Here is a 22,484-nt window from a genome sequence, read left to right on the forward strand (position 1 = left end):
GATGGCTGTTGTTGTGTTGGCTGTTGTCATTGTTTTGTAAATTCGTGTGGCACACCGGTTGCAAATCACTATGTTAGAGGAACAGTACTGTTCAGAAAGAGGCCTGTCTGAGCAGAAGTGGATAATAAACTTTGTGCCGACCTAGAAGTGTTTCCTCTGAACTTCCTTACTTCTCTGCTCACAAAGACTAATGTTCCTGAAGACGTCAGCGGGCCATGCAGGATCACGGTCTGCAAATCACAGCCTGTGTTTCACCCACCCCAGCGTACCCCTTTCGTTATGTCTCTTCTTCTTATCTCCCTGTTCAGAGCAGCCTTGCCTGACCCGCAGAGTCTTCCAAGGGTGCCGTGAGCTATACACGGTGGGAGTTGTTACTTGACTAGCCCATTGTTCCTCAGCTGGTTGGGGCCAGAGCCAAATTTTAAACCTGGGTCTGTCTGACCCTGAAGCCTGTGTCTCTTTTTGATGTGAAGATGGAGAAAAGGAAGGGAAATAATCACTAGTTGTTTCCCATACTCTTTCTTTATAAGGCAATTTATTTTATTTTCTTTTTTAAGATTTTATTTATTTAATTTTAGAAATGGGAAAGGATGGAGAAAGAGAAGGAGAGAAACATCAACGTGTGGTTGCCTCTCAAACGCCCCCCTACTGGGGACCTGGCCTGAAACCCAGGCATGTGCCCTGACTGGGAATCGAACCAATGACACTTTGGTTCAGAGGCCAGCACTCAATCTACTGAGCTACACCAGCCAGGACTCTAAGGCAGCTTATAATCAACTCCCTTCTGAAGGGCCCACAGAAATCCATTGAGGGAGAATCCCATTAGTTTTGGGGATTTTTCTTTGTCTTCCTGGAATGCGCTTCCTGTTCAAACAACTCTGATTTTGGTCCTGTAGTGATTGGGGTTTTGTCTTTGGCCAAATACACTCTTGGCCCAGAAAGCAGGGAAGGAGGCACTGGGTAGAGGAGCAAGAGAGGTGCCCCATTTCCTAATCTCAACCCCTTGCAATCTCTTTCATCTTGCTTAGCCATACAGAGATTAAGACCAAAAAGATCCCAGTCACGCTATACTCCAGGGGCCAAAGGGAAACTCTCTCTACCATACTTCTGCAGAGTAGAAGAAGGGTGCATATTGTAGTCCCTTGTCCCTATTTTTTCATTTGTTTTTTTCCAACCAAACCTAGAAATGAGACTCAGATATTACATAAATAAGTTTATTGAAAAAAGTACATAATTCAGTATAAATACAATAAATAATCCTCCCCCTTTAACTGCTGCCAAGAGGATAAATAATCCCAAATTTTCCCTTCCCATCTAATAAATACTCAGCAAAAACTAGGTCAGCATCATAAGTCTGCCAGTATTGGTAACTTTTCAACACACAGGTCCCATTAGAATTAATGGGCTGATTGACTTGCTGGCTCACATCTTGGCTTTGATGAGCCATGAAGGTCTGGATGTCATCCTTAGGCTGTCGGCTTTAGGGGCTCAGAGTCACAGCTCCATGGGCAAAGACCCGGGCAGCTACAGCCATAAAGGCCTGGAGGCTGCGAAGGATCTTGGGGCGGAGCAGGAGACGCTGCCATGGTTGGCTGGGACTGGGACTTGGAGTCTGCTCGGTCTCCCAGTGGTGTCCCTCAGGCTGAAAGGACACAAGACACAATTAGAGAGGACTCTAGATCCTTCACCCCCACCCCTAGTCTGTCACAGATTCCAAGCTGCCATACTCCAGGACCCCCTAGTTCATACCTGCAAAAGTTGCCTGAGACCCAGTAAGGAGGCATGCAGCTGGCTCACTGGGCCATCGGGGCGTAGAGAAGGCTCCCCTGTGAAAATGTCTGAACCCAGCAGCTTCTCGTAAAAAACCAGGCCCTGGTGGATCCTTTGCAAGCAGGACTAGGAGGAAAAAGCAGTGAAAGAAAACTAATACCCTAGCCACGGCTGGCATACCTGGCTGGCATAGCTCAGTGGATTGAGTGCAGACTGCGAACCAAAGCATCGCAGGTTCAATTCCCAGTCAGGGCACATGCCTGGGTTGCAGGCCATGGCCCCCAGCAACCGCACATTGATGTTTCTCTCCCTCTCTCTTTCTCCCTCCCTTCCCTCTCTAAAAATAAATAAATGAAATCTTAAAAAAAAACTGGAGAAGAAAAAAAAAGAAAAGAAAACTAACACCCTCTTTTTGCTCTACTCACCAAAGACCGATCGTGGTCTTCGCCTTTCCCAGACACAGTTATGGGCGGAATGTTCATGTCCCCCAAACATTCCCACTGAGACCCTAGCTCCCAGTGTGACATTAGTAGGCGGGGCCTTTGCAAGGGATGGGAGTGAAGCCCTCATGAATGGGATTAGAGTTTATAAAAGAGACCCATGGAGGATCTCCTTTGCCCCTTCTGAGGAGAGAACTTGGAAGAGGGCCCTCACCCAACCATGCTGGTACCCTGACCTCCTTGGGCATGGGCCTGGAGAAATTTATTTTTCACAGCCTCCAGAACTGTGAGAAATTTCTATTTATAAACTACTCAGTCTATGGTATGTTGTTATAGCAGCCTGAATGGACAAGGACAGATACAACTTTTAGTAATTCACCATGGTACCCAGATATGTCCCCATTCCCTTCTTCCTTGTGGCCCAGGCCCATCTTAGTACCTGACTGTTGTCCCTGAGTCCTTGGGGATCACAGCCATCCTCACACTGAATATGGGGCACATCATTTGTAGTCTCATCATCTCCCTCTTCTCCTGCTTCTCTTGGAAGATCCTGGAACAGAGCAGAAGCATAAAATGAGTACTTTTGAACCCCACATGGACTTTGAGGCCCATGACTCTCCCAGGAGCCCCATTCCCCTGTCCTCTCTTCCTTCCTAATGGCCTTCAATCCTCCAGCTTCCACCCAAGGCCACAGAGTCTTCCACTGCAGCCTTGGAGAGCTTGGAGAGGCTTCTCTTTTGTCCCAGAGGCTGCCACTCACCACATGTCCCATAGCTGGATGTGCACTCCAGGCCAGCGTGCAGAGCTTCTGTGAGAGCTGCTGACATCGAGCCCAAGAGGGGCCGCTGCCTTCAGGCACAGCCCGACCCCGAGCAGCCCAGGGTGGCAGCAGCAGAAGCAGCAGCAGCAGCAGCAGCATCACAGCTCTGCTACCCAGCATCTTGGTCCTGCTTCTCAAATCCAGCCGGCTCTGTGCCTTGCACCAGTCCCTGTGGAATCTGCCCACTTCTTCTTGCTCTCTGAACAGAGAGCCTGATTCTCTCTGTTCTCTGCGTCTCTGTTTTGGTTTCCTCTGTTCACTGAAGTTCTGAGCTGCTTCCTTTAATTTCCTCTCCTTGTCTCTGTGTCCCTTTTTAAGGTCCCTGCATTGTAACACCCGCCCTTTATACTAGCAGGTGACTCACAGCAGGTGGGATTCCCCTCCCTGCATCATCCCCCTCCATGGGGAGCCCAGGTATGCCGCCTCAGTTCCAGGGGAAATGACTCGCATGGTTGCTGTGGCTGGAAGCCTGGGATGAGACATATGTGTAATGCTCTCCAGGAATTGAAATGGCTGTAGAAGGGGGTGGGGTGAGAGTAACAAATATTTAAATGATCCTAGTTTCAAGTTCTTTCCTGTTTAGCCTTTTCCTCATTTTTTTGCCTCTCAAAGATATGTCCCTCCAACTAATTTCCTTACCTCCCCCCCGCCCGCCTGCAGAAAAACCAAAACAGAGGCATTCATTTATTTCCCAATAAGAGGGCAAGCTCGGTTTAGAATGAAGTTTGGTTCCCACTAGATGCCCTCCAAAAATAAGAGTGCTTTTTTTCTCCATTGAAAACAGTGTTATTGTCACTGGGACAGAATGGACTTGAAGGCACTTTGAGAACTGGGCAGCCATACAAATGCTGTATAAAGTGTTACTGCATCCCCACTTCAGGCCTCACTGTTCAGGGTAGGGGGGCTGTTGGAGGGGGCACTTGTTGCCAACACCCATCTGATTGTTCAACTTTAGAGGCCCAAAGTTTCATGGGATGTGTAGGATACTAGGTTTTTGTTTTTGTTTTTTGATGGGGACACCAGTGTACGCAAGGACTAGACGTCCAATTTAGGCATTCCAGCCCCTACACCATGGCTAAGAACTCCAGGAGTTCTGAATAGTTGAAGGTGCACAGTGTCAGTGACTCTGGCCAGTCCTTCAGCCTGTTGCATCCATGGGTAAAATCCGCTGACACTGATTTCATCACCCTCTCTGATGCAACGTCAGTGAAACAGCTGAGAGTGTGAGGTTAGGCGTGGGAGCGGAGGGTGGTCCAAATCTGGGGCTGCCCCAAACCTAGTGGAGGGTCCCAGGACAATTTGGACGTCAGAATGAGGCCATGAGTGACCACACAGATGGCTCCCAAAGCCTCCCCAAGAGGTTGACCCTTTTCCTCTGAGAAATTTACCCTCAACAGAGGCCTCCCTTCCCTTAGAACTACTCAAAACTGCCCAGTGAAACTTCTGATTCAAATATGACTCCCTGGTAAATCCACCCTTTGAATAAAACATTTCCAGCATCAGAGATGTTATCTCAGTTTGAGTGAGAAATGGTTTGCCTCTGCCCACATACTGTGGATACACATGAAATAAGGAAATTGGTGGTAGCCAGTGGAAGTAAGGGAGCTCACCTCACTTTTGCATAATGTGTCCTATGCTTTTCCCACCTCTGATCCCCATTCTGGGAGCCCTAAAGGGTAGTAGATGAAAGGTGAAAAGGAGGAGGAGGAAGTGGAGCCCTGAGGGATGAGATGACAGGGACAAGGGTGAGCTGGAGGCATGGGGTTCTGCAGCTTTGTTTCACTTCCTGGTGCTTCGGGAGCTGGGTGGGAAGCAAGGTTGGTGGGGCGACTGTGGGACTGTCGTGTGACAGGAATTACTTCCAGGACTAGATATGACCTGGAGCTGCAAGGGGCCTTTGACGTCAGCAGGGCTTTAGCCGTTATGCAAATCTCATTCACAAGACACTTGTAAGCAGACCTTTCCAGTTGGATGCCCAGGCTTCAAATCCAGTTGAAGTTTTCCCAGGTGGTTAATAATGATGGCTACTATACAGGGTGGGGCCAAAGTAAGTTTGCAGTTGTTTACATGGGAAATAATACAATAATTAATGCATAATACAAGAATAAATTATTTTGTGTACCCATAACTGTAAACCTACTTTGGCCCCACCCTGTATATCCAGCTCTCACTTTATGCCTAGTACTTGATCTAAGCACTTTTCATGTATTAACCCATTTAATTCTCACGACAAATTAATGAGGTAGGTATTATTATTATCCCCATACAACAAATGAGGAAACTGAGACAGAGATAAGTAACTTGCCCAAGATCACAGAGCTATTAAGTAGCTGAATTCCAGTGCAGATCTGGAATTCAGAGCCTGCATTTTCAACTGTTCCATTATAGTCGACACTGTGAGGAGACACAGCATCTGATAAAGTATCTCATTTGGCCCAGGTATCTCTGGGTATCTCAGATCCTGTATTTCTCATAGGTCTGTGAAGTCTTTCTCAATTTGAAACCTCAGTATGGAAATTTCTCTAAGTGTAGAAATTATCTAGGTCTTTCAGCATCCATCTCTTTACAAGATTCTAAATCTGAAGACCTGTGAAGTCAGATTAATTTGAGAGACCCTCTGAGTTAAGGTATTTTTCTCTTGGTCTATGACCTCCGACTGAGTTTAGGATCATGCTGAGTCCTGAAGTCTAAATTCTGGGGTCCTTATATAAAGAAAGATCTGTGTACCAGCTTTTACTGAGGGTGAGAAATTTTTTTTTAAGATTTTATTTATCTTTAGAGGGATGGGAAGAGAGGGAGAGAAACATCAATGTGTGGTTGCCTCTCGAGCACCTCCAACCGGGGACCCAGCCCACAACCCAGGCACATGCCCCGACTGGGAATCTAACCTGCAACCCCTTGGTTCTCAGGCTGGCACTCAATCCGCTGAGCCACACCAGCCAGGGCGAGAAATGTTTTAAAATAGTATTCTCCGAGACGAATTCCTTCCACCAAAGACGCCCTCTACGTGGCCTTTACAAACTGAGCTTAAGTGCCTTGAAAATATCTCACAACCCCGATCCATTTCAAAGCAGTTAAAGCTCAGAGTTAGGACCCAAGAATCCCTCTGAATGACTGTTGATGCTAAATCTGTAAGAGTTTTGGGAAGGCAAATGTCACAATTTACCGTGCTCGTGTCCCACTGAGGGGTAATGTCCAGCTCCAAGAGCTAGGGGAATTTAATAGCCGCGGGGTCCTATTCCCTGGGAATATTACCGGGGCCTCTGGGGGAGGTTATAATCACAGATGGGAGTTTCAGATGGATGCTCCTAGAATCTCAGAAGATGCAGCCTTTTGGGCCCTGTTAGGAGCTTGGCTCCCGCTTCCTTTTTTCTCTCGCCTATCTGAAGTGATAGGAAATGCCAGCGAGTTTCGGGGGCAACAAAGTTAAAGGTGGAATAGCTCACAAGAGCACTGGGAAAGAGGGGGTGGACCGGCTACAGTGGGAATACCCAGCAGTCGACCTCCAGTGATTTGCCTTGAGCGTCCCTGATTACAGTTTCTTAAGTTACAGGGAACATGAAAATTCTGTTTCGGAACTGGCGTCCTCTAATTTTGCTCAAAGAAGGCTTAAAGACAAGGGATGAATTTTTCACAACATCCTATTGGGTCAGGGGATGACTATAATTGTCCACATCGGCGTGCCGTAAGCCCTGTTTTTGCCTAGCTCTTTGCACCCGTCTCCTCGAGGAGCCCTCTGAACCTGGCTCCTTCTGATTGGCTTAGGTGAGCCCCAACTCTTTCCTGATTGGGAACTGCGACTGAGAGCCCGCCTTCCTTCTGTCGTAGAGTTCGGTTGAGCCTCAGGCGCGGGGGAGAATTGGGGAAACTGGAATTTCCCGCGTAGCTGACGGCGCTTGTTCTCCCCCTACTCGTTTTAATTCCACGAGCTCCAAAATATCCGCCATGGAGAAATCTTGGTAATGACCCAATCCCCGTAAGCATCCTAGGAACACATCTGACCCCTGCCCTAAACCCTCCCTTCCCTACCGCCGGGGGAGAATTCTGGGTAGTTGATTTCTCTGGTTCCCCCCAGGGAATTCTGGGTAACTAGCCATTTCTATCAGGTCCCTCTACCCCCGCCCCAATTGTGGGTAACTGACCGTTATTATTTTCTGTTAGAGAATCCTGGGTAACATTACATAAGATTGTGGGAAACTGGCTTCTTTTGTTTTCATCTCTCAACCCTCCACCCCCAGCCCTAATTCTGGGGAATTAGCACCTTATCCCCGCCCTATCCAATTCCTACCTCTGCAATTGCTGTTCCTTCCACTGATGGTTCATGTGTGAACCAGGCAAGTGAGCAGGCCTGAAGGGAAGTGAAAAGGAAGTCAAGGACTACGTTAGATAGTTGGGTGGGGGGGGAGTACGGAGGGCATAGTGGGAAAGAGGAAGGGAGGATACTTCTCCCACCTCTGCCCCACTGTCCCCTACCCATTCCTTCCTGCTTCATCTCCTGCCTACCGCATCCCTTGCCTGCTGTATCTTTCTCCTTTCTAAATAACGTCTAACACACTAAATACGAGTATCTGGGTCTACCCCTGACTTAGTTACCTCTTTCCCTTTACAGGCTAGGATGCCCACTGGTGCTGTCCTGCTGAAGGTTGGGTCAGGCATCTAAAGGGGCTGTGGCAAGGTAGGGTGTAAAACGGGTCTAATCTGCTGCAGCCATCATCATGAACTTCGAGGGTCTGGATCCTGGACTGGCAGAGTATGCCCCAGCCATGCATTCTGCCCTGGACCCTGTCCTGGATGCCCACCTGAACCCAAGTCTGCTACAGAATGTGGAGCTGGACCCGGAGGGAGTGGCCTTGGAGGCTCTTCCTGTCCAAGAGTCAGTGCACATAATGGAAGGTGTCTACTCTGAACTGCACAGTGTGGTGGCTGAAGTGGGCGTGCCTGTCTCCGTCTCCCACTTTGACTTGCACGAGGAGATGCTGTGGGTGGGAAGCCATGGGGTAAGAACCAGACCCCTTTGCAAAGGCTGAAAGGAGATGTTGGATGTTTTATCTGGTTTTAGCTGCTTTGCAAGGAGCCATAATTGAAGTAATGAGAGATAGCTGGGTCTCTGAGTCAGGCCAAGAGGAAGAGAGTAGAGAAGGGGAGTCCTGGCACCCAGGGATGAGTCACATAGGTGCTCCTTTTCAGTAGCCACTCTACCTCTGCCACAATTTGCAATTCCCTGCTGTGATTAATCTTGATAGCTGTTAATTGATAGCCATCTAAATCTAATTTCTAATTCCCCTCCTCTCTTTTCCACTTTTATCATTATACAATGGTTAACGCATGTTTCTTTATATCTGGCGTGGAATCATTCTATCTTCTTTGGCTGATTTAATATCTCTGAGAGCAGTTAATCAATGTTGATTTTTTTAAAATGTGTATCCATACTGCCAATATGCTTGTGAGCCCAAAGATTTTGGAAGAGAATAACATGCTAGCCTTGGTTTACTAATTTCCCATACGTAGAGTATGAATTGTTTTTCCATTAGACATCTAGAATGAAAAAAAAATTTGGTAATGCAGTCATTTCAGTGGGCATCTACTGCTATACTAGGCCCAGGTAATTAAGCTGAGTAAAACATAATCTTTGCCTTCAAGGAGTTTACAGGACAATAAGGGAAAAAGACATATAAACAGATGATTCATGGTACTTTAGAAGAATTATGAACTTAGGATATAAACTACTAAATGCTAGTGTGAAAATATGTACCATGTGCTGGAGAGCAAAGAGGAGAGTCAAAGGACTTCCAGAAGGAAGTGACACATGAACTGAGTCGTCAGAGATGAGCAGAAATCAGGTGAAGAAAAGAGGAGAATGCTCTTTTGGCACAAGCAATGGGATAAACAAAAATTCCCAGTGCATCACACAGCACAATGATTGCAGAATGCAGGAACAGAAACAATTAAGGTTTACTGGACTAGAAGCTGAAGCTGAAGAGTTAGACATTTCTTCATTCAACCAGTATTTTCTGAGCACCTACTAGGTGCCAGACCTTGCTCTGGAGTCTAAGTTTGGAATAAGCACTTTAAAAGGGAACAAAAATAATTTCTAGTACAAGGGGGGACCTAAAAGAACCCGGATTTTATTGATAAAAATTTGTGTATTTATTTTTACATGTTTAAACTTCACTCTCCTTCAAAGTACTTTCCATTTGATGCAATACACCTATGGAGACTTCTTTCCACTGCTCAAAACAGTTTTTGAACCTGTTGATTTTGATGCCTTTTAGTGTTTTTGCTGTTTGTTTTTTGTTTTGTTTCACCTGTTCCACATTGGCAAAACGTTTCCCTTGGAGGACTTTTTTTATCCATGAAAACAAAAAAGTCTCTTGGGGTGAGATCATGTGAATGGGGAGGGTGGGGCATGAAGTCACCCCATTTTTTGGTCAAAAACTGCTGAACACTCAGTGCAATGTGGGTAGGTGTGCTCCTAAATCAGCCATCATGAAATGGGCAGACGCATTGAAAGTCTTCCAGAAAAATTCACTGAAGCTAAACGCAGCCTTTCACAACAACACCGGCTGGTATATTGATACAGATGGGTTCTTAGAACACTCACCTAGCAGGGGAAGCTTTTACTACAAAGGGCCCACCCTCCAGAAGGTAGTTCCAGGTTTCCCATTTGTATATCAAGCGTTGCTTAGTATCCTTGAGAAAAATAAAGTAAGGGTGTTAAAGTAATGAAGGGTGGGAGGTGTTGCTATTTGAGATGGTTGGGGAAGGTCTCTGTGATAAAGTCACATTTGAGCAGACACCTGGGTGCAGGCCAGGATGCCTATTTTAAGCCATGTAGAAGGGAGAGAGAGCCATGCAGATGTCTGGGGGAAAAACATTCTGGAAAACCCCATATGCTATCTTAAAGGTGCTTGGACTTCATCCTTCAGGCCACCAAAGATTTTTGTCCAGAATGATAAGGTCTGATTACTGAGGCAGCAGCATAGAGTTTGATTTAAGGGGGGTGAGGCAGGGCCATCTGAGATCAGTTTTCAGGTTGTAGTTCAGGCCTGAATGAAGCGCTGTAGAGGTGTATACATGAAAACAGATTTGGGAAATATTTAGGAAGTAAAATAAACAAGATTTGACTACCAGTGACTTGGCCTACGGGGTAGATCATGGTACCATGGGAAATACAGTTAAGAATTGAAATGGGATAAAAGTGGTGAACTTAATTTAGGCTGTAACGAGTTTGAACTTTCCATGGGATATCAGAAGAGATGTTTAGTCCATATTGGATATATACGTCTGAAGCTTGAGGCAGTGATCTGGATTAGGGAAGGAATTAGGATTCATCAGCTTAAAAATGGATGATTAAAATCTTGACAGTGGATGGGATTACCTAGGAAGACAGTAGAGTGAGAAGATAGTGTGCTGGGAATAGCCGTGTTTCAAGAGTGGTTGGTCAGAAAGAGGGTATGAGCTAAGAGTCAGGAGAGAAGCCAGCAGTGAATGACACAGAAGCCAAGAGTGGAATGAGTTTCACATTCTCTGTTCCAGCCCCACAGTACACATTTCCCTCACGGCTGGTAAAGATTAAGACTTGACTATGGAACATAAGAAACCCAGGTGGCCAGTGGAGGATCAGACCCCACATCCCTGACCTTCTGAACAACATTCTAACCAACTGAGCCATTACCCACTCAGCAGGGTCGTTGTGAGGGTAATAGGAGGCAGTTTACAGAAGTACTTCGTAAAGCACTAAACAAACATAAGATGGTATTTTCAGTGTTTATCACCAAGACTGGTATCTAGCTTTATGCCTTGGCTGCTGCTAGCCAGAAAGGCCAGGAAGCAAGAATGGAAACAAGCTGAGCAAAGGCTAGTTCCTGAATTCTAGCCGGGGTGGCCCTGCCTGTCTGCTCAGGGTGTGTCATCTTTTCGTCCGCTACAGGGTCATGCCACTTCATTTTTCGGCCCAACCTTGGAGCGCTACTCATCCTTTCAGGTTAATGGCAGTGATGACATTAGGCAGATCCAGAGCCTGGAGAATGGTATCCTTTTTCTCACCAAGAACAACCTCAAGTACATGGCCCGTGGGGGCCTCATTATATTTGATTATCTGTAAGTGACTTCTCAGCTCTGGACTGAGAAAGAGTCCCTCATAGAACGGGAAGACTTTTAGTCTGGGCTGGGAACTTTAGAGACACTGACCCCTTAGCCTTTCCTCTCCCCCCAGGCTAGACGAGAGTGAGGATATGCACAGTCTTCTGCTGACTGACAGCAGCACGCTGCTTGTTGGTGGGCTGCAGAACCACATATTGGAAATCGACCTTAACACTGTCCAGGAGACGCAGAAGGTATAAGCCCGGGGCAGGAGAGACCCAAGTAGGGTCTGAGTTACTGTGGTGGGGCAGTGGGTAACACCTGAGCTGGGGACATGCCTAAGGTTTGTGTGTGTGTGACCTTTTTGTTCTTTCAGTTTGTTCTCACTGCTTTCTACTTCCTTCCCTAGTATGCAGTTGAGACACCTGGAGTCACCATCATGAGACAGACAAACCGCTTCTTCTTCTGTGGCCACACATCCGGCAAGGTGGCTGAGTTCCATTTTTCCTCCCAACATGGGGCCCCGTTTCACCAGATGGGTGGCTGGGCCCAGCCTCGCCTTCAGTGCTATGTCTGTAGCTGGAGGGTAGGGGGGATGAGCCACGTCCCCATCCAGCCTTGTTATATTGTAAAATTAATCCTTCAGCCTGTTGTAACTAGGTACCTCAGGGGCAAAAAGGTCAACATTCTCCTTGGGATCCCGTTCAGCTCTTAGCTTCTCTTTTTGCCTTCTGTGTGCCTTAATTGCCCATATCTAGAGGCTTAGTAGGGGCCTCACAGTGTTAGGTAGGTGGCAGGTATTCTGGTAACAGCTTTGGCAGATAACCAGGTTATCTCTTCTTCAGATTTCCCTGCGAGACCTTCGCACTTTTAAGGTGGAGCACGAGTTTGATGCTTTCTCAGGGAGTCTGTCGGACTTTGACGTGCATGGCAACCTGCTGGCCACTTGTGGCTTCTCCAGCCGCCTCACCGGCCTCGCCTGTGACCGTTTCCTCAAGGTGTATGATCTGCGCATGATGCGTGCCATCACACCACTTCAAGTTCACGTGGATCCTGCCTTCTTGCGTTTCATCCCTACGTATACTTCTCGTCTTGCTATCATCTCCCAGTCAGGTATGGAGGGGGTGTGAGACAGTCCGTATAAGAGAGGTTGATGAGCAAAGGGGAACTGGGTGCCAGAGGGAGTATACTTCCAGGAACCTCTTTGTTGGAGAAAAAGGTAACCTTTCAGTGGGGTCTCTGGGTCTCGCTTCAGAGATGATCTGGTCAGAGATGAAAGCTGTTGTTGTCTCCCTTGGTGTAAATAACACAGAAAAAGATAAAAGGTGGAGTAGGCCAAACAACTTGGGAACTTCCCTTTGCTATATAGCATACCTCCCTGTGGCTTATGGGAAGCATTAGATGGTATTCTCTGTAGCTCTAGGCATTGATTTGGGGCCCATTTTGCCTTTATACCAAGGGAAGAGGATAGAAAGGGCATAAAAGGATGGCTCCCTTCACCTTCCAGGGCTCGCTCAGTGGGCTCCCTCCTCCCTCCTAGGGCAATGCCAGTTTTGTGAACCCACAGGCCTGGCCAACCCAGCAGACATCTTTCATGTGAATCCTGTGGGGCCTCTGTTAATGACGTTTGATGTGTCAGCCAGCAAGCAGGCCCTGGCCTTTGGAGATTCGGAGGGCTGTGTGCACCTCTGGACTGATTCCCCTGAGCCTTCCTTCAACCCCTACTCCCGGGAGACTGAGTTTGCCTTGCCCTGTCTTGTGGACTCACTGCCTCCTCTGGACTGGAGCCAGGACCTGCTGCCTCTTTCCCTCATCCCTGTCCCACTCACCACAGACACGCTTCTCTCTGATTGGCCTGCTGCCAACTCTGCTCCGGCTCCCAGGTTGTATCTCACATCTGGGCCAGAAGGGGGGCAGGGAAAGGGCTGACATACTGGGATTCTCTGTTATTATTCTACTTTTCTGATTTTTTGTCTACTTTCAGTATTTTCTTTTTATCTGGCCCCTTGCGGGTTGGGGATTAGATAGGCAGACACCACAACCTTCAAGCCTTAGAACTGTACTACATTGTAGGCGAGCACCCCCGGTGGATGCAGAGATTCTGCGCACCATGAAGAAGGTGGGCTTCATTGGCTATGCACCCAACCCACGGACCAGGCTACGTAATCAGGTATGTTCAGAGGGGAGAGGGCCAGCTCTCCCCCAGCAAGCCCACTGGCATTTCTCCTTTTTCCTTTACTGGTTCAGTAGCTTTTGTTTTTTTGTCAGTAAATTTCTTTTTGAGGTTATATTTTATTCTATGTAATATAATACTTGTACCTCTTCCTCCTTGGGGGGTTCCACAGGTTCTTAAGAAAAATAGTCAATTAACTAAATTGCCGCTGTAGCCATCAAGGGCCTGAGAAACCACATCCTTTGTGACTGTCAATAAATCAAGTCTTGGGAGGCATGATGGAGAGCTTCATCCAGCTTGAATGAGCAGTCTGTCTGCTGGCTATTGACAGCTCCTCTCCTAGCATCTTTTTTTTTAAAATGTTTTATTTGTTTACTTTCAGAGAGAGGGGAAGGGAGGGGGAAGAGAGGGAGAGAAATATCAGTTGCCTTTTGCAGGTCCCCATTTGGAGACCTGGCCTGCAACCCAGGCATGTGCCCCAACCAGGAATCAAACTGGTGACCTTTCAGTTCACAGGCCAGCGCTCAATCCACTGAGTCCCACCAGCCAGGGCTAGTATCTTTTTTAAGTGAATATCAAATGGTTTTGTTGTCATCTCTCTCTGATCATTTCATAAGCAAAGTCATTGGTGGATTTGACATGAACAGATGCATGAACTTTTTTCCTAGTACTCATTCTAGTGAAATAATGCTTGTTCTTATGCCACCTCATTTGAATGGGTTTAAGCCCCCAAATTAAATGACAAGCTTCTTAAGGGAAAGGACTGTGCCTTTTTATCTCCTTTTGAATCCCTCCCCAATGTCCAGAACAGCACAGAGAGGTGCTCAAGAGGTGGTGGTTGGTGGTGGGGGTCATGGTTGGAAGTCAGAGGGTGACTGACTATCCACGTGTGGGTCCATCAGTCACTGTGCTGGAGGTAGCAGCCCTCCCACAGCATGGCGAGCACTGCAACTGCTGTGATGGAAAACTGGGCGCAGCAGCTGGGCTGCGTACACAGCCGCCATGGCAGTGGGCTCAGTAAAAGCTTTTTGGAGCTTATTAAATTGAAGATACTATGCTAGATGTCAAGGAAGATTCAGAGACATAGAAGATAGGGTCCTTGGTCTTAAGAAGTTTAGTATCTGGTTGGTGAAAATAAGACCTCTTCATAACAGAAATTATTTATGTTGTGTTGTTACGTGCTAGAGGAATGTGGTAAGCATTCACCGCCAGAGCTGTTTGGAGGGAAAGTTTTACTCTGGGCCAGAGTGCTCAGGGCGTGCATACTGAAAGAGGTAGATATCATGCGGTAGAGAGGTGAGAGATGAGTAAGTAGATAGTAACAGCAGCATATGTTAAAGATGAGAGATAAGTGTCTGTAAAGGTCTCAAGAGGCTTAACTGCAAAATGGGCACCTAGTGGGGACAATGACTATACCAACCAGTCTGGCTGGAATGGCTGTTCCATTGGAAGCAGTGAGAGATTGAGGTGGGAGAGGGCCTGTTTGTGAGGCCTTGAAATCCAGTGTATAGTGGAGGAAGTGAGGCACCGAAAGGGGCCTTCTGTGAGGGTTAGTTTGGTAGCGGCATGCTGGACGGAGTGGATGTGGGGAGCCCAGTGTGGAGGTCATCACAGTTGTCCAGCTGTGATGAGGTGGGTTGATGCAGTGGGAATAGAAAGTGAATGGTGAAAACCCGGTGAAACTAGGCTGAGGACTTGGTGACTCATTCAGTATTGGGGCAACAAAGATGATTAAGGCATCCAACCAGGTTACCTGTTTTTAAAAATTTTAGATTCCTTACCGACTCAAGGAGTCAGACAGTGAATTTGACAGCTTCAGCCAGGTCACTGAGTCACCAGTAGGGCGGGAAGAAGAGCCACATCGCCACATGGTCTCTAAGAAATACCGCAAGGTACTGGGGAATACCAAGGAAGGATGTAGGGAAAAGTTCCCAGGGGACAGGGTCATGTAAGAAAAGACTAAAGGACTCAGTCGGGAAGCTTTCACCTACCCCTCCTGACTCAGGAGGGAGGCTTGCGGGGAGGTTATGGCTAGGGGACTTTGAGGATTTCTTTATCTTGCTTAGATTGTTTCTACCTCAGGTAACCATCAAATACTCCAAGCTAGGGCTGGAGGACTTTGACTTCAAACACTACAATAAGACCCTCTTTGCTGGATTGGAGCCCCACATCCCCAATGCCTACTGTAACTGCATGATCCAGGTAAGAGTGGGTACTCTCGTGACTTGAACATGCCTGCTGCCTTTCTTCTCTCTGCCCCACAGCTCCTACTCTTCTCCATGTCTCCCCAGCCAGGCCCACTTTGCCATGGCCCCTCCACCATTCTTTTTTGCTCCACAGCCTTCATGTCTCCTTTGTGAGCTCTGCTGCTTCAGTGGACTCCTCTTTTGGACTCCACCAGCTCACTCAATCTTCCAATCTCTCTTCCTCCTCATAGCAGTGGCCATTGTAATTTTTTCTGCTCTTCCCTCCAGGTACTGTATTTCCTGGAGCCTGTTCGCTGCCTGATCCAGAACCACCTTTGCCAGAAGGAGTTCTGCCTGGCATGTGAGCTGGGCTTCCTTTTCCACATGTTGGACCTCTCCCGAGGTGACCCTTGTCAGGTCAGTGCCCGGAGACCTGGTACAATAAAAGAGGAATGCAGGTGGATAGTAGGCAGAGATATTTCTGTGCAGGTGGCCACAAAAGAGAAATAACTTCTTTCCACCAACACACTTCCTCGATTCCAGGGCAGTAATTTTCTTCGGGCGTTCCGCACCATTCCTGAGGCCTCAGCCCTTGGCCTGATCCTGGCTGACTCGGATGAGGCTTCAGGCAAGGGCAATCTGGCCAGGCTCATCCAGCGGTGGAATCGCTTCATTCTCACGCAGCTGCATCAGGATATGCAGGAGCTGGAAGTACCCCAGGCTTATCGAGGTGCTGGAGGCAGGTATGGATTGGGACAAGAATAGTTAAAGCTACCACGACAGGCCCCTCTATGATTTACAGGGTCTCGTAACTCCCTCACTGCACATATATCACCCTCCCCACTCTTAGCAGCTTTTGCTCATCGGGGGACTCAGTCATTGGGCAGCTGTTCAGCTGTGAGATGGAGAACTGCAGCCTCTGCCGCTGTGGCAGTGAGACCGTGCGAGCCTCATCTACCCTGCTCTTCACGCTCTCCTACCCTGAGGGTAGCAACAGTGGTATACCCTGCAGCTGGGTTGGGAAGGCTTCCCCAGTGTCCTGTAACACCAAGGAGAGGGTGTTGGGGGGCTAACACTAACAGTGAATAGAAGGGAGAACTTGGAGTGAAGTATCCAGTTTCCCCACAGATAAAACCGGGAAGAACTATGACTTTGCCCAGGTGCTAAAGCGAAGCATCTGCCTGGAGCAGAATACGCAGGCGTGGTGTGACAACTGTGAAAAGTACCAGCCCACGGTGAGTGGGCTGTTGCACTGGACTAGAGTCCTACCACGTTGGGGACTCAGCCATGGTCTCATCTGGGGCTGGCTAGGTGAGCACTGTCATCCAGAGATCTGTGGGGAGTGGGAAGAACCCCAATTTGAAGATACAGATCCAAATTTCACTACTCCTGTCCAAGTTTCTTTCCCTGTAGGCTCCCTTCCATTCCTTATTTGTTTGTTTTTAGAGACAGGGGAAGGGAGGGAGAAAGAAAGGAAGAGAAACGTTGATGTGAGAGAGATACATTGATTGGTTGTCTCTCGCACACCCCCTACTGGGGACCTGGCCCACAACCTAGGCATGTGCCCTGATTGGGAATCGAACTGGCGATCTTTCAGTTCACAGGCTGGCATTCAGTCCACTGAACCACACCAGCCAGGGCAATTTCCATTCCTTGTTTGTTTTATCCTCTCAGATTCAGACACGCAACATCCGCCACCTGCCAGATATTCTTGTCATCAATTGTGAAGTGAACAGCTCAAAAGAAGCTGATTTCTGGAGAATGCAGGCTGAGGTAAGGACTGGGGCTGGAAACAGAGTCTTAGTAGTTTTTCTTTCTTTTTTTTTAAGATTTTATTTATTTTTTAGAGAGGGGAAGGGAAGGAGAAAGAGAGGGAGAGAAACATCAAATGTGTGGTTGTCTCACCCGCGCCCCGCACTGGGGACCTGGCCTGCAACCCAGGCATGTGCCCTAGACTTGGAATCCAACTGGCAACCCTTTGGTGTGCAGGCTGGTGCTCAATCCACCGAGCCATACCAGCTAGGGCTCTTTTTTTTTTTTTTTTTTTTTAAGAGTACTTTTTTGTTTTCTCCCTCTCCTGGTTGACCTTCATATGTGATTAATATTCCTGAGGAACCATCATTTCTCCTTTGTGTTTAGTTTGCTTTCAAGATGGCAGTAAAGAAATACGGTGGGGAAATCTCCTCCAAGAACAAGGAATTTGCTTTGGCTGATTGGTAGGTACTGTCTTAGGAGTGATCAAACTATTGAACTATCCAGTGGCTTCTCTTGTCACTGGCTAGATCTCAGTACAAATTTCCAATTCTCTTGTTCTGACAGGAAGGAAGTAGGGAGCCCAGAGGGCATGCTGATGTGTTCTTCCATTGAGGAATTAAAGAATGTCTGGCTACCGTTCTCTATTCGCATGAAGATGACCAAGAACAAAGGACTCGATGTTTGCAATTGGACCGATGGGGATGAGATGCAGGTTGTTGGAAAATTGGGAAGAGGAGAGGATATCGGGGAGAGAGGGATAGGGCAGAAGCAGGGTAGGGGGAAATTGAATTTAGTGTAGGGAAAATGAAGGGAATAAGGCTGAGTGTTTACCAGTAGTGGACTTTTCCAGAGTCATTAACTTTACTGTTGGGAGTCACTGATGGGCTAGGATAGAGATAACCCACCCTGGTGCCCCATTCCATACCCCAGACTCCCTGTCCTCTATCCCTGCTCCCCTTCCTTCCCTATCCTTAAACTTAGCTTAGAAGCCTGGGTACCCCCCTCACAGTGGGGCCCAGCCAGGGCAGAGGAGGAACATGGTGTCTATGTGTATGACCTGATGGCTACTGTGGTACACATCCTGGACTCGCGCACAGGGGGCAGCCTGGTGGCTCACATCAAAGTTGGAGAGACCTACCACCAACGCAAGGAGGTGAGTGAGGTAATACAGGGCAAAGCTCCTCCTGGTGGTGGCCAGAACAGAATTCCAGATCTGTTCTTATCTTCAGTCTGAGCCCCAGTGGTCCAGCCAGTGCTCTGGCATCAATCTTCCTCTGTATCTCCATAGGGCGTTACCCACCAGCAGTGGTACCTCTTCAATGACTTTCTTATTGAACCTATTGATAAGGTTAGTTGTAACACATTGCATCCCCGCTTTCCCCAGCATCCTCATCCTCATTTTCCTACAGAATGCCAGACAAATTCAGGAGGGAGGGATGGGTTCTCAAGAATAAAAAGTATTAGCAGGGCTAAAAATAGTGCCTGAGTCTTATCATTTGTGTGACTTGGGAAAAAGGGTCCTATACGTTGGCCATTAAGTGCCTTTTCTTTTATAGCATGAAGCTGTGCAGTTTGACATGAATTGGAAAGTGCCTGCTATCCTTTATTACATCAAAAGGAATCTTAATTCCAAATACAACCTGAACAGTAAGTGGTACAAGAGTAGACCCAAGGTGTGGGCCGTTTAGATTGGTCTTCAGGAAGAGACCTAGGAAGTAGCTTGTTAAGATCAGGATCTGTGTCCTGGCTGGGTAGCTCAGTTGGTTACATCATCATCCTGATACACCAAGGTTGTGGGTTCAGTCTCTGGTCAGGACACATGTAAGAGGCAATCAACGAATGCATAAATAAGTGGAACAACAAATCGATTTTTCTCTCTCTCTTCCCCCCCCTCTAAAAAATAAAGAAAGGGGGGACATGCTTTAAAAAATGGAAAGATTAGGCCCTGGCCAATGGCTCAGTTGGTTGAAGTATCATCCCGTGTCCCAAAGGTTGTGGGTTCGATCCCTGGTCAGGGCACATATGGGAAGCCACTGATGTTTTTCTCTTTTCCTCTAGCTCGAAAATCAATAAATATATCCTTGGGTGAGGATTAAAATCAGTAAGAAACATAAAGATTAGAATGTGTAACCAGTGTTAATATTTCCAGGGATACTACCCAGATTCCTGCCCATAAGGTCTTAAATTTAGAAGCCAAAGATCCTGAGGGTATAGTGAGAAGGAAGTGGGGGAAAGTCTGATCAAAGTGGCTAACGTTAGGATTTTGAGTCTAATTATTTTTATCCCCAAGTGAAGATCTCTTCTTTAGGAGATGAACTCATTATTAAGTCCCTTTTTGGTGTCTTTAAACCATAGTTTCCCAGTAACTTCTTTTTTGTGGATTTTCTAAGCTAAAATTCAAAGTGAAAGTTTTATTCTTTCTGTCGTTTTTTTTCCTTACCACATTTCTTGATAATTATTTTATTTACCTGTTCCATCTACCTGCTCTGTTCATTAAACATGATCTTTTTACTTACATGCTTTAATTATTGAGGGTCACATTGTAGACCTAGTCTCTGGTGAGCTGTCCTGGGTTTCCCTCCCCTGGTCACTTCCCTGTCCCCAGCAATGTGTCTTCTGGATTCTCCCTTCCAGTCAAGAACCCTATTGAGGCAAGTGTCCTGATGGCTGAAGCCTCACTGGCACGGAAGCAGCGGAAGACACATACTACCTTCATTCCGCTGATGCTGAATGAGATGCCACAGGTTGGGGACCTGGTGGGCCTGGATGCTGAGTTCGTCACCCTCAATGAGGTAAGCAAGACCAATAGTGTGGAGTGTTGGAACAGAACTCTGGGGATATTTGGAGTCATAGGCTTCTCTAATTTCCTTATTAACTCTTCCGTGTAGGAGGAAGCAGAGTTGCGCAGTGATGGCACCAAGTCGACCATCAAACCAAGCCAGATGTCAGTCGCTAGGATTACCTGTGTTCGGGGCCAGGGGCCCAATGAGGGTATCCCTTTCATTGATGACTACATCTCTACCCAGGAGCAGGTATTAGGATATGAAAGTGCAAATGAGACAGATCCTGTGCTTATGTAGAGTACTCTAGAACCCAGGGAATAGTGGTAGGGGAGATTGCCTGGAAAACTTGCCTTCTCTATCCCTAGGTGGTGGATTACTTGACTCAATACTCAGGGATAAAGCCAGGAGATCTCGATGCCAAGATTTCCTCTAAGCACCTCACAACTCTCAAGTCTACCTACTTAAAACTTCGTTTTCTCATAGACATTGGAGTCAAGTTTGTGGGTCATGGTCTGCAGAAGGACTTCCGGGTCATCAACCTCATGGTTTGTGCAGGGCTTTTTTAAGAGTCTTCTTTGAGTGTGGGCCCCTCGGGGTATGTACATTGTGCTTCTGGTAAGTGGGAAATTATGGATCCCCTACCTTCAGTCTCCCATTCTTTCATCCCTTCCAGGTGCCCAAGGACCAAGTCCTTGACACAGTCTATCTGTTTCACATGCCCCGAAAACGAATGATTTCCCTGCGATTCCTTGCTTGGTATTTTCTGGGTGAGTTGCTCTGCCTTAATGGCCCTTGTGGTATTCGTTAAGAGCAGGAAAAAGTGTTGGAGGGGCCAAGGAGAGTAGGGAGGATCCCGAGTCAGTGGTGAAGTTATTAATTAGCTTCACTATCTTTCCCGTGTACCAGGGATGGTGTTTGGCTCCTTCCTTTAAGGGCAGTCAGGTTCTTTATTGTGTATTGGGAGTTGGAGTAGGGAACATATTCTTACCTTCCTTTGTGAGTTCCCAAACTATTCCATCTCTACTTCTGCAGACCTGAAGATTCAAGGGGAGACCCACGACAGTATTGAGGATGCTCGCACAGCCCTTCAGCTCTACCGAAAGTATCTGGAGCTAAGCAAAAATGGCACTGAGCCCGAGTCCTTCCACAAAGTGCTCAAGGGTCTTTACGAGAAGGGCCGAAAATTGGACTGGAAGGTGCCCGAGCCTGAGGGCCAGACAAGTCCCAAAAGTAAGGCTTGGGATGGGACAAGGGAAACTCTACTGGGTGGGTTTTAACTGCATATGTGAAGATGATACCCACCATAATAATGATGATGATGATGATGTTAACGGTGCTAACTCTACCTTAAACTTGCAAAGCACTTAACAGTTTACAACGCATTTAATCCTCCCAACAGTCAGTGAAATAGATTTTATTGAAACTCTCCATTGGTCCTAACCTCCTCTTGCCCAATTCTAAAGTATGACAGGGCCATGCCCTCTTTTCTCGTGTATTTTTCCTTCCTAAGAAGAATCCTAGGTGCTTTTTCTCCACTCACTGTAAGATTCAATGTTCTTGGTTTTGTCTCTGACAGATGCAGCTGTTTTTTCCTCAGTATTGGCGCTCTGACCTCCTTGCTTCCCAGCAAACTGCTGTCTCTCCCTTTGGTGTTCTGTGGTTCCAGAACTGGGAGACGGCTTCCTAAGTTGTCTCTACTTCCAGAATTGAACCTGCTCAGGGTTTACAGATGGTGCTATTAATAGAACTGGAATGCAGTAGAAATTTGCAAAAGGTCTAGCAGCCAGATTCCTTTTTCATCCTCTGCAAAAACAGTGGGACAGAAACAAGGTCTAGATTTGACCCAGATGTAAAGTAATTCTTAATAAATATTCTGGGTGATTAATATCCACACAAAGAAGATCCTGGAACCAAAACTTGCAGTTCCTAGTTGGCTAAGGACTGAGGTACTGGACGGTGATCAGATACAACGGTAGTTCAAGACATAGCTCAAGTCTCTGACTGCTTGAGGCATGCCAGAAAGGCAACACATAGAGGACTGGTGGCCCTAGCACACCGGTGTTGCCAACACCATCATTGCCAAAAGGGCCTTTGGGTCCAAAACAAAGCTTGGCTTCTGGCTTCACTCCTGCTGACAGCTGAGAAGCATCTGTCTTCCATCCACTCCATTCTCCTGTTCCAAGTTTTATTTTCTTGGGTTTTTTTTAAGTTTTGTTTTAAACTGCATGTTTTATAAAATAAAAACAAAAATATTATTGGACTGTCATCTATCTCATTTGTGACCTGAGAGTGGGGGGTCTTCTGACTTTGGTCTTCCTCTCCTTTTTGTGTGTGTTATCTATTAACAACTGGGAAAGCCTAAGGCTTCTAAATTCCTACCTAGAAATGAAGGTAAAGCTCTGTGAATTCCAAAGGTAAGGATATTGGAGGAGTATAATGTCCGTATGGACAATGTTAGGTCTTTGCTGTGGCTGC

General features: G+C 47.0%; 2 protein-coding genes across 11 annotated transcripts; one reads left to right on the forward strand and one right to left on the reverse strand.

The window, feature by feature from the left end:
• Positions 1-861: 861 nt before the first annotated feature.
• Positions 862-5,114, reverse strand: IL23A (interleukin 23 subunit alpha). The gene is made up of 4 exons (XM_036018808.1): positions 2,971-5,114; positions 2,650-2,760; positions 1,750-1,896; positions 862-1,642 (listed from the first exon to the last, which is right to left on the reverse strand). Exons 1-4 carry the CDS (start codon positions 3,148-3,150, stop codon positions 1,481-1,483), a joined length of 600 nt encoding a protein of 199 aa, XP_035874701.1. The 5' UTR covers positions 3,151-5,114; the 3' UTR covers positions 862-1,480.
• Positions 5,115-6,831: 1,717 nt separating this feature from the next.
• Positions 6,832-22,211, forward strand: PAN2 (poly(A) specific ribonuclease subunit PAN2). Of its 10 annotated transcripts, none has more exons than XM_036018809.1 (26): positions 6,832-6,989; positions 7,640-8,027; positions 10,961-11,130; positions 11,246-11,366; positions 11,522-11,599; positions 11,958-12,225; positions 12,653-12,995; positions 13,186-13,282; positions 15,058-15,177; positions 15,368-15,487; positions 15,760-15,888; positions 16,015-16,214; positions 16,322-16,470; positions 16,600-16,706; positions 17,146-17,244; positions 17,611-17,687; positions 17,791-17,938; positions 18,236-18,388; positions 18,515-18,574; positions 18,783-18,873; positions 19,861-20,018; positions 20,115-20,258; positions 20,375-20,554; positions 20,683-20,776; positions 21,042-21,239; positions 21,586-22,211. In XM_036018809.1, the coding sequence occupies exons 2-26, from the start codon at positions 7,746-7,748 to the stop codon at positions 21,618-21,620; spliced, it is 3,621 nt and encodes a 1,206-aa protein (XP_035874702.1). In that variant the 5' UTR covers positions 6,832-6,989; positions 7,640-7,745; the 3' UTR covers positions 21,621-22,211. The 10 variants fall into 10 exon arrangements, with proteins under 10 accessions (XP_035874702.1, XP_035874703.1, XP_028387341.1 ...); XM_036018810.1 differs by having other exon boundaries at positions 16,325-16,470; XM_028531540.2 differs by having other exon boundaries at positions 6,833-6,989; positions 18,236-18,379.
• The last annotated feature ends 273 nt before the right edge of the window (positions 22,212-22,484 follow it).

Source organism: Phyllostomus discolor, chromosome 2 (genome assembly GCF_004126475.2).
Source record: "Phyllostomus discolor isolate MPI-MPIP mPhyDis1 chromosome 2, mPhyDis1.pri.v3, whole genome shotgun sequence".
NCBI classification, from domain to species: domain Eukaryota; kingdom Metazoa; phylum Chordata; class Mammalia; order Chiroptera; family Phyllostomidae; genus Phyllostomus; species Phyllostomus discolor.

Excerpts from the sequence above, each read along its gene's own strand:
- IL23A (XM_036018808.1), bottom strand. The coding sequence starts at position 3,150 with ATGCTGGGTAGCAGAGCTGTGATGCTGCTGCTGCTGCTGCTGCTTCTG. Across the intron at positions 2,761-2,970 it reads ATCCAGCTATGGGACATGTG|GATCTTCCAAGAGAAGCAGG; the intron begins GTGAGTGGCAGC and ends GCTCTGTTCCAG. Across the intron at positions 1,897-2,649 it reads GACTCAGGGACAACAGTCAG|TCCTGCTTGCAAAGGATCCA; the intron begins GTACTAAGATGG and ends TTTTCCTCCTAG.
- PAN2 (XM_036018809.1), top strand. The coding sequence starts at position 7,746 with ATGAACTTCGAGGGTCTGGATCCTGGACTGGCAGAGTATGCCCCAGCC. Across the intron at positions 13,283-15,057 it reads GGACCAGGCTACGTAATCAG|ATTCCTTACCGACTCAAGGA; the intron begins GTATGTTCAGAG and ends TAAAAATTTTAG. Across the intron at positions 16,471-16,599 it reads CCCTGAGGGTAGCAACAGTG|ATAAAACCGGGAAGAACTAT; the intron begins GTATACCCTGCA and ends GTTTCCCCACAG.